The sequence below is a fragment of the Phaenicophaeus curvirostris genome, chromosome 20, assembly GCF_032191515.1.
Source record: "Phaenicophaeus curvirostris isolate KB17595 chromosome 20, BPBGC_Pcur_1.0, whole genome shotgun sequence".
Taxonomy (NCBI): Eukaryota; Metazoa; Chordata; class Aves; order Cuculiformes; family Cuculidae; genus Phaenicophaeus; species Phaenicophaeus curvirostris.
The window spans coordinates 555195-565543 of record NC_091411.1 but is presented as its reverse complement, the minus strand read 5'-3'; the positions used below and the strand labels follow the sequence as shown (position 1 = coordinate 565543).

The 10349-nt window shown below is 49.2% G+C and overlaps 1 protein-coding gene across 1 annotated transcript; it reads left to right on the top strand.

The window, feature by feature from the left end:
* The first annotated feature begins 440 nt into the window (after positions 1-440).
* On the top strand, positions 441-6864 carry LOC138729358 (patatin-like phospholipase domain-containing protein 7). Its single transcript, XM_069873502.1, has 3 exons — positions 441-487; positions 1357-1503; positions 6594-6864. The coding sequence occupies exons 1-3, from the start codon at positions 461-463 to the stop codon at positions 6795-6797; spliced, it is 378 nt and encodes a 125-aa protein (XP_069729603.1). The 5' UTR covers positions 441-460; the 3' UTR covers positions 6798-6864.
* Positions 6865-10349: the final 3485 nt, after the last annotated feature.

Below are 10349 nucleotides of genomic sequence, written 5' to 3'. Positions count from 1 at the left end.
GTTTGGAAGAGTTCTAGGAAAGATCTGAAATGATTGTAGGCGTGGGGAGAGATGCTTTCCATGGAGAGATTCAAAGAAGTTGCTGATCATCGTAATCTCCCTATGAAAGCTCTTGCAGTATGTCGTGTACAAAGAAAGGTTGTTTGATTTAGTGGAGAAAAGGTTTGTTAGAACCGTTTCCTGAAAGCAGCGAGGAAAATCTGTTTGGATTTGCCTCTTCCTGATGATCTCCAGACCTGAGTGACTCTGTTTTGTCTGTCCTGGAAAAATTATTGTACTCCGGACCAGAGTGGGTTTGGGCATTTTGAGGTATCTGTGAGCTGAGAGGAGGTGATTTACAGTTGCCATCAGCTCTTCCAAGTCTAAAGGAACTACGAAATAAATAAGAATATGAGCATGCCACATGTCAGACATGGACATGGCATCTGAGAGAGCCAGGGTGCACTTTGGCGCAGAGGACATGCCCAGCAGTCCTGTTGTGAGCAAGGTGGGTCTGCTTCCTTCCTTTGGAGGCTCCAACACGGGTCTCGCACTGCAGTTCCTTACGCATTGTTATTGTGTGTGTAGTGTAAATGTTTTCTCCCTGTCTTTGAAACGCTGCTTGTACGAGCCGTGGGAGTTGGTGCTGTTGTGGGATTTGGTACTGGGGTGTTTTATAGTCATTTCAGTGGTTTTTGGTGTGGGGTTTTTAGTGCAGATCTCAAAGCTCTATGGAGATTCCCTTGGCATGGCAAAGCAGTGCTGCAACTCCTTGATTTGAGGTATTCCCTTCCTCTGACTCATGACAAGGATTGTTAGGAAAGGTAAATTTGTCAGGCTGTGCTTTATTTGTGAGAACTGCTTTGCAGCGAGAGATTAAACATGTACCCACCTGTGAGCTGCCTGTAGGTTTTCAGTCATGGTGTGTAAATGGTTCTTTGTTGTTGTCTGCTTTTTACAAGCCGTCGACCTGGAAGTTAAGAGCGGGAAAAAAAAAGTGCTCTTGAGTTGTAAAACTACGAAAATATCTGAAGAGAAACAGTGTAGCCGTGATGGACATTATATCTTTTCCTCCATCTTAGTTTGGTGTTGATCAAGTTTTAGTTTGATCAAGCTGGCAGCTGCCCAGTTTCTGAGAAGTCTCTCATTCTTCCCTTTTGCAAGCTGGGATGAGTAACTTTGTTTGACTTGAGTGTCAAGTTTTGCAGAAAAATACAAGGATAATGAAGTTAGCAAGCTGTTTCTTTTTGGAAAGCGAGCTTTTTGTTCAGGCCATGAGTCGTGGTGGATGGAGAACACGGGCAAACAGCAAGTTTCTGCTGGGGAGGTGCCAGTTATAACATCTAAACTGACTGGTTATGTATGTGTTCTCTGCAGTTGCTATTGAAGAAGGCGGTGCCGGTGAGAGAAACTCCTTTGGCAGTTTTCCATTACAGTGCTGTGCAAGATTCCTGTAATAGCAAACATGTTGATGCTATCGTTGAAGCAGCAAAGAAAGACCTTTCAACATTGATGAAACTTGATGTAAGTTATTGCAGGAGGAAATAGCTATGGTTTTGCCTTTTATCTACTTCTGACAGGCACTTAAAAGTCAATTGTCTCCCTAGTACACTGTAGACTAGCTGAATGTTTTATTCTCTAGTCTGTGGAAGGTATTAGCAGGACTAGAATAAATCTGAATTATTCTGCCATTTGAAAAGACCACGCTGAAATGCACTGCATGAATCTTTTCGCGCTGCGTACAGATTTATCCGTGTGAGAAGTAAACATGCAGTTCCTGCTGCCTTGTAATTCTGTGCTCTCGTGCACTGTGTGAACAAGTTCTGTAACGGCATTCAGGTGGTTGCTGAACGTGTTCATCCTGTTGGCATAGCATCCGAGTGCCTCGTTCGATGTTCACAGTTGAATCTCTGTACTTGGCCCGTGGCTGTGAGTGCATTTCACAGCCGAGCGACTGTGCTTCCCTTCCAAGTTAAATGCTTGCTCCTTACAGTTGGTGTTATTGAGCTCAGCCCTCACTTCTCACCTTGGTGGTGCAAGAGGGAATGCAAGTGTTTCTTTTCATCATTCTGGTGATTCCAGCTGCGTTTCATTACAGAGGGGGATCTATCCCGGCAGCTCTTCAGGCAATTTGAGGAAATGATAGTAATGCAGCTGCAGGCATCCTGGTTTTATTTCCGCACGTGTTTCAGTGCCAGGGGCTTGAGCGCAGCTGCTGCAGCTCCTCCTCTGCTTCAGGAGACCTCGCCAAACAATGCTTAGTAGACATCAATAGATTTACTTTTGGATTTTAATTTTCTCTGCTGATTTGCAAACTATTCCCCTTGCAACGTGAAAATCGGGGCTGTGATGTTTGGGTTGCTGGCAGCGCACTGGGATCCGTGCTCTGCGTTGCTGCTGGGCTGACTGAGGGGTGCAGTGCTGGCGGTTGGTGTGCTGCACACTTAGCTCTCTGCTTATGGCCGTTTTCAGTTTCTCAGGCATTTGTATCCTGATGAAACATTGCAGGCTATTTTAGAAGAACTTCTTCTTACAGATGGAGTGAAATAGAACTGGGTGCTTCCATCGGCTCTGCTCAGCCCTCTGTTCTTGGTCAGACTGGCCTCAGACACCACTTGTGATGGAAGTTTGTATCCCATATACAGTTGATATCTTCCTTTTAGACCCATCGGATCACGAACAAAATTCCAGGATACTGATGCTACCTATTGCAGCACTTTTTTTTTTTTAAATCTAGAATAAATTTCTTGGTAATTAACAAGTAAACAGGTTAGAGCTGAAGTTAATTGGAACAATGTTCTTGAAATGCAGCATCTACCAGACAAGACAGTGCTTTTACCATGATCTAAATAATAATAAAATTTGGTCGGCTTGTCAAACCAATCGGGTAGCAACTCAGTTTTTCACAATTTGATGGAATGTGGCCCGGTGCCAGAAATCTCATCTGGAGGTCGGTGTTAATTGTTTCTGTGCAGTGTAGTAGAAGTTTCTTCTTCTACAGGCAATGGGAGAAACAACTTCTTGTATTTAAAGTATTTGTGTTCAATACTACTTAGATCAAGAAAGAAAATGATTTCCTTAAGCTGTTTTCTTCAAGTCAGCTGAGATCTCTTGTTTCCTCACTGGCTGGAAGCATTTTAAGATGTCGCTTTTCAGAACAGCCAGACAGTATGAACAAAATGAAGTTGTTAATTTTTTTTTTCATAGGAGAGAGAGAGAGAAAAGGGATCATTTCCTGTTGGAGAGAGAGGCAGTATTATTTCCAATCACCGTTGCATATCCAACTTCAGAATTAACATTTTTTTTCTTTTGTTTTAAAGAGCTGGAATTCCTTGAGTGTCTGTCATGACTGGTTTTCAATTTCCTACAGCTTTTCCGTGTTTTTGGCTTTATCTGCAAGTAGGATATGAGAGTTAAACAATGTTGCAGGGCGAATCTTCTGCAGGAGTGATAGGGGAATTGAGTCATTCTGACACCAAAACTCTGTCCCAGTCAATTGCTGCTTTTGTTTATCGTTTGTAAGTGCTTTCTGCTTTCACTTCTGCATCATAAACCTCTGCCAATTTATTATCTGCTATAGTAACAGAAAGAAACTTGCTATGAAATGGGATTTTGTGGTGCTAGCAGCCTCTTTGCCTAAAAGCCACTGGCTGGAGGAAGGTGGAGGGGGTCAGTGCAGTTCTCTGCTCAAACCCTGTAACGATGTGCTGCTGGATTTGGGTTTGCTGGCCTTGTTCATTCAAGAGAGAAGATACTACACAGGGTGAATCTTTTCTGTTGTCTTGTTTGTTGACTCTTTTGTTGCTTAATCCAGGTGGTAAGAGCACAGCAAAGTAGGATTTCAAGGATTGCTTGGAGGTCGTTCTGTCTCTTCCCATGCTCAAAGCAGAATCAACTATTGCCAAGTCATTTCTGGTAGGGTTTTGTCTAATCTGTTCTTAAAGATCTCCAATGATGAGGGCTTCACAGCTTTGTGTGCAATCTATTGCGATACTGAGTCTTAGACGTGAAGAAAATCTTTGCAGCAGTTTTTGTTAGAGCTAATGCAGCCAAAAAAAAGCTGTTGTTAAGTAGAGCTCATCAGGGAGCTTGTATTCCCTTACTGTGAGGTACTTTCCTAGTTAAAACTTTGTCGTTAAGTGTAGGTAATACTATACAACCGTAAATGTATAAATATGGAAGAATCATCGTAGAAATTAGTTGAGTTGATGTTGCTGAACTGAAATATTTTGATGGGTGCCTGTCAGGTTGTTTGTGTTGGATTTGTTTCCGTGAAGCAGACTGGCTTCAATAAAACTATTTCCTGATGAGGATCTGTTCTCTTCCTCAGCTGTAGGTGTAAAGAATAACTGATTATTTTGCTTGCTCTGTTTTTTTTTTTTTTTTTTCCATCTGAAAGGGAAAAGCGGAAAACCTGGCGTAACAGTTACAATGGTGAAATGTTTATGGCTTTGCTTTGTTCTCGTGCTGCAATAAGGTTACTGACTACGAGCAGATTCTGCTGAGCTGCTTGTGCTGAATTGTTTCTCGCTGTGCCCGCAGCTCTCTTGCTTTTAGTGGTTCTGCCTCTGAGGCAAAGCACTGGATGCAGTGGTGTTTGGCTTTGGCTTGTGGAGGCTAAATTGCAAGCCAGCAGAGGTGAGGGCCCTGGGGCTGCTTAGCCTGGAGAGGAGGAGGCTGAGGGGAGACCTCATCGCTCGTGGCGGCTCCTGAAAGGGTCTTGGGGTGAGGTGGGTGCTAGTCTCTTCTCCCAAATAACAAGGGGCAAGATAAGAGGAAATGGCCTCAAGTTGTGCCCGGGGAGCTTTAGATTGGCTCTTAGGAAAAATTCTTTACTGCAGGAGCATGAAGCCCTGGCAGAGGCTGCCCAGGGCAGCGGTGGAGCCTCCATCTCCGGAGGGGTTCAAAAAGTGTGTGACTGTGGCACTTTGGGACACGGTTTAGTGGGCGTGGTTGGGTTGGGCTGACAGTTGGGCTTGGTGATCTTAGAGGTCTTTTCCATCCTTAATGATTCTCTAATTCTGACTGCGCTGTCACCTTTAGTGGAATGCAAGAATTGTGTAATGGAGCTGGTGCTTTTGCCCCTGCCCATTCTGGCTGTGATAATAAAATGTTGAGCTTTGGAAGATTTGCTGGTTTGGGTGGAAGTTTTGCTGGAGCAAGGATGACCTGAAATGTTAGGGTGTGATCCTGAGTGCACGTGGGACACCAGACTTTCCGGGCAGCCCTGTGAGAGGCAAGAAAACTGTGTCTGGTGGCTGTGATGTGCTCAGGGTGGTGATGCTGAGCAGTTTGGATCTGGAAAGGAATCCCCTGGTGCCCTGAGCCAGACGAGTGCCTTGTCGCTACAAGGGCTTGGGATTGATTCATAGAATGACTAGGTTGGAAAAGACCTCTTGGATCATCGAGTCTAACCATTCCTACCTGCCATAAACCATGTCCCTGAAGGCAGGGTTTTGGGAAGGCAAAAGGCAGTTGGGAGGAAAATTCCTGCTCTCCTGTGCAATCCATGTGCGCACACGCACGAGAACTGATTTCATTGGGGAAGCTTTTGGTGTCCAGTGTGCATGAAGTTGTGCTCCGTGTGCACAGCACAGCTGGGCTGTGTGACTGGGAAATGGCTGTGGTGAAGCCAGTGTTACTGTCCTGTCCCATTCTTCTCTGATGTGGGCAGCACATCATGTGGGGTGTCATTTTTCTTGGAAAATAACTTTGGATTCCATCATTTTCATGCCCACTGTGTAAGTCTCTTTGTTACAGACACTTGAAAGGGTCTGGAGGCAAAACTGGCAAATATGAACTCCTTAAGAAGCCCCATCTGATCAATTGAAGTGTTCTAAATCTTTTCTTCTTCTGGAAGAAGTGTTTGTTGGGTAGAAACATGCTAAAATCCTGCACTGTATTTTAAAGAGATTTGAGTACTTATAACATGTTTAGTAGTTATTATTCTTCCTCGCGTACTTGGATCTTTACATGTGCACAGACATGTAAAGTGCCCCCTTACGTACCTTGATGGGAATGGAGCATCCCACTTCCATCCTTCCTGAGGTCTGTGAAGACTTTGTCGTGCCCTGCACTGCGGCCTTTCAGGGATGTCACTCAATTGAAGCAAAGTTATTTTCTTTCTCTCCTCTCCTAGCAGAAATGCAGTATTATTTGTTTATAGCAAAGTGTATTCAGGATATAACGAGATTCATTTATAAGAATGCTGTGTAAACAGACAAGGTTATGCAAGGCAGATGAGGGGCAGCTCCAGTTACAGTGCTGCTGTCATCTGCTCTGCGGAACTGTGCTGTCCCTTATCATGCTGCTGTGATTACCCCATTCTCTCCATTTCCGATCCTGTTGCTATTTCCTGAGATCTTATGGCTGCAGCCTTCATTTCTCATAACCATACAAAGAGAAACACATTTTTCAATATTGCGGCTGCTTAGTTTTAAATATTCATAGCCTACTTTTACTATTTCACTTTTGTGTCTTATTTTATCACTTAATTATTCAAAATCTATAGGGAGCCTTCTGGACAACAGATGGGTTGTGATAGAGCTGTCACCGTGATCATAGCTTTTAAAACCTTTGGGGATTGTATTGACCTCTTGTTCCATTTTCTCCAGGATGTTAATGTTTGCTTTGTGGTCTCGGGGATGCTTCACGTGTACCAGCGGAAGATAGACTCGGAGGAGGACACCTGCCTCTTCATTAGCCACCCGGGAGAGCTCGTCGGCCAGCTCGCTGTCCTGACGGGGGAACCACTGATTTTCACCATCAAGGCCAATCGAGACTGCAGCTTCCTGTCCATTTCCAAGTCCCATTTCTAAGAGTGAGTTCTACCATGAAAACATACATTGATTTCTTTTTATTTAATGTCTTACGGCCCTTTTGAAGAAATGGGAGTGGTGGGTGTGGCGTCAGGAATAAGAACGCTGAGACCCTTCCTGCCATTTTCGTGTCTTTATTGTGAGGGAGGGAGGGGTTTTGGAGGAGTGAGCAGAGTCCTGTGGTGCCCAGGGCTTCAGCGCGTGGCCCTGCTGGTGGCCAGTCCCTTCTTTTGCAGCTGTCAGGGTCGCCTTTCCAGCATCTGCGGGGCGGTGGCTTCTGGGTGGGTGAGGAAGAGTCCTGGGAGCTGCTGGTTCCTCCTCAGGCGGCAGCGGGGCCCGGGGGACGAGGAGCCCCTGGCTGGGGCCGAGCACAGTCCCCACCGCCAGCCGCCCACGGTGCCGCGTGCTGGTCTTGGCGCCGGCCTGGGGTGGGATTGAGGACGGAAGGGGGGCAGTCGGGACACCCCCACAAGGCAGCGGCCGAGATGACTGGGAGTCGTTGTGTGTCCAGGGCGGCGGCGCTGCTGGAGAGGGCAGGTCCTGGGGCAGGAGTCGCCCCGCGGGGGGCAGCGGCGCTGGCGCTGGGCACGGGACTGCGCTCCCGTCGGCGTCGGGAGGCAGAGGAGCTGGTGGTGGCCGTGGGACTGCGCTCCCGCTGCCCTCGGAAGGTGGCCCACCTGGTGCTGACGGTGAAGCTGCAGCTGCCTTGCTCCCGGACGCCGGCGTATCTGGTTGTGGCCACCAGGTTGCCCTGCCGTCTCTCTTGGTGGGCGACCCAGCCTGTTCTGCCCACAGGGCTGCGATCGCGCCACCACCTGAAGGAAGCGGAGATGAGGCCGTCAGGGCTGTGCTCAGAGCCCCTGGCCGAACGGGGTGCACCGTGGTGCAGGAGGTGGCAGGCTTCCCTCCTGCACTCTTTCACCATGAAGTCAATGAGCCCTCGCACGAAGGCCGCGGTGTGGCTGCGCAGGTGGGCGTGCAGCTCCTCAGCCAGGCGCTCTTCATGCAGCCCCAGGACGGGCAGGGCGCTCAGGATCATCTCTTGCAGCCCCAGGTCCTGCGCAGGCTCTTGCCCGAAGATGCGCCCCAGCTCCCGCTGCAGCCAGGGCCGCAGGTGGCGAAGGAGCCCCGGGTACTGGCGGAAGAGGTGGCCCCAGGTGGAGGCGGAGAGGCCGCCCACGGAGTCGGGATCCCAGGTCCGGCGTTGGGGTTCGCTGGGTGTCGGCGCTGCTTCGGCTCCATCGCGTCCGTCGTCTTGTCCCGACGCTGCCGCAGGTGCTGTGACGGGGAACTCTTCAAAGCGCTCCCCGCGCAGCGAGTGCCGGATGGCGGTCACCCTGCCCTGGCAGAGGGGGCACTGGGGATTGCTCTCTGCCCAGCGCCGGATGCACCTCAGGCAGAAGCGGTGGCGGCACGGCACGGTCCAGGCATCGTCGTCCCAGGTGTCGAGGCAGATGCGGCAGCGCTCCTCCTCGTCTGCGGCCATGCTCCACAGGCGCTGGGCAGGGCTGGGAGAGCTGCTGGGGATGGACTCCTCGTCCTCTGTGCTGCTGCCGCGGTGGGGGTCCTGCTGGAAGAGGAGGAGAGGCCCCGATCATGAGCTGGAGCGGGGAGGGCTGGAAGGGAAGCCTAGTTCCATCCCGAAGGAAACGTGCCCAGCTCTTGCTCCAGCCTTCTGCAGGCTTCCTTTTTTTTGTCTGAGTTGGTCCAGGAGGTCCTTGTTCATCCCTGCAGACCTCCTGGCATTTTCATTTCTCCTATGTGCAGCTTTATCCCATGGTGCCCTACCGAGCAGATGCCTCAACAGTCTGAACTCAGCTCTCCTCAAGTCCAGGGAAGTGATTTTGCTGCATGCTCTCCCCATTAACCTCAGGATCCTGCACTCCACAACTTAATGGTCATTTCAGCCAAAGCTTCCTAAGAGCTTCCCATTTTCTTGTTTCCATTAATAATAAGAAATAAATCTCAACCGACAAGACCGAGAGAGGAACACAACATCCAAAGAAAACCAGTGATGCACCCAGTTCCTATGGGGAAGGTTCCCCGCACAGCTCACCTCTGCTGCGACCAGCGCTCCTCCTGGCTGCCCCGGCTGCCTGAAGCCAGCACGGCCGGGGAAGGACCTGCAGTGGCTCCTCGGGCCGCTCTGAGAGCTGCAGCCACCAGTTCCGAGGGCACAAGCCCAGCAGCGAGCTAAAGGCTTGCTCCGCACTCCCAGCCTCGCTGAATCGCTCAGCTGGAGTGAAGGCTCGAGCCGTCTGGGAGAGGCTGGTGCTGGAATACAAGCAGTGAGGGCTTTGATGTCACAGTGCGTGCTTGGGTGATACCATGATGTGTGGCTGGGGGATGTTCTTAACCTTATCTCCAATAATAATAATAAGTAAAAAATCCAAGAAACAAGAAAGAGAGAGGAGAGAAAATCAAAGCCCAATAAGCAAGTCATGCAAAAGAAAGCACTTGCTCCCAACCGAGCAGGCGATGTCAGGCAGTCCCTGAGCAAGGGCTGCCACTGCCATCCTGCACTGTCCAGCTCTGTCACTGAGCGTGTCCTTGTATGGTGGGATCCCCCTTGGGTCAGTTGTGTCCATCTGGTGCTGGTTTTGTCTGGGAGAAAGTCTGGCCAGAGCCTGCGCTTTGCTAGGTTAGGTGCTGCTTTGCCAAGCCCTTTCTCTTAGATTCATTATTCCTTTTTGCCAGAGAACCACCCCAGCTATGTTTCCGCCCCCAGTCCCGGCTGCTGGATGTGCTTTGAATGATTGGTCTTGGTGTAGCTTTGTTTTCAGTGCTCTCTTCCAGAACAGGTCAAAGAGCAGTGACCCTGTGCAGGGCAAGATCCTTGCTGGACCGTGGGAGTAGTACATGAGTTGTGACTTAATGTCTAGAGGGGAATATAGGTATTTGTTAATTAAAAACCACATCCCCCAACCCATTATGGTGGCTGTCGTTAGTGTCGTTGTCCAAGATTGCGAGATATCTATATTGATTTGATGTGCTCTTGATTTATTCCACGATCCTGTTGTTAAGACTGTTATCTCCCACACATAATTTGTGTGAAATGCCTCTGTTGCCTTTCCTGAACTCCTCTTTCAACTTCTGTTGGACTGTGCCATCAGCCCGAGGTTGTGGTTTTTAGGCCACTGTTATGTTGTACGTTTCTGTGTGCTCTACATCAGTCCAATTGTTGGTATCCCTAATCAGCTCTGCTACAAGGCTCTCACTCTGTGGTTTTCATGTTCCCATCTCAGGCAGAAGGCTGTGCGGGATGAAGCTGCCCCCCCTTTCCTCAGCGCTGGGCTGGGTTGATAGCTTTGCTGTCCCAGCTCTGTGTGCTGGCTGTCAGCTCTCTCAAACACCATCCACCTGCAAACTGCAAGGTTGGGGGAACAAGAGATGGGGAATGGCAGCAAGTTCCTGCCAGAGGTAGGAAACCTGCTCCCCTCACCCAGACAGCAAAACCCCAGATCCCCCTGGAGAACAAGTACCAGGTGCTGCAGGTGGAATCCAGCCCTGAGGATGAGGATGATGGCTCCCACAGCCTAGAATCCTTCCCTA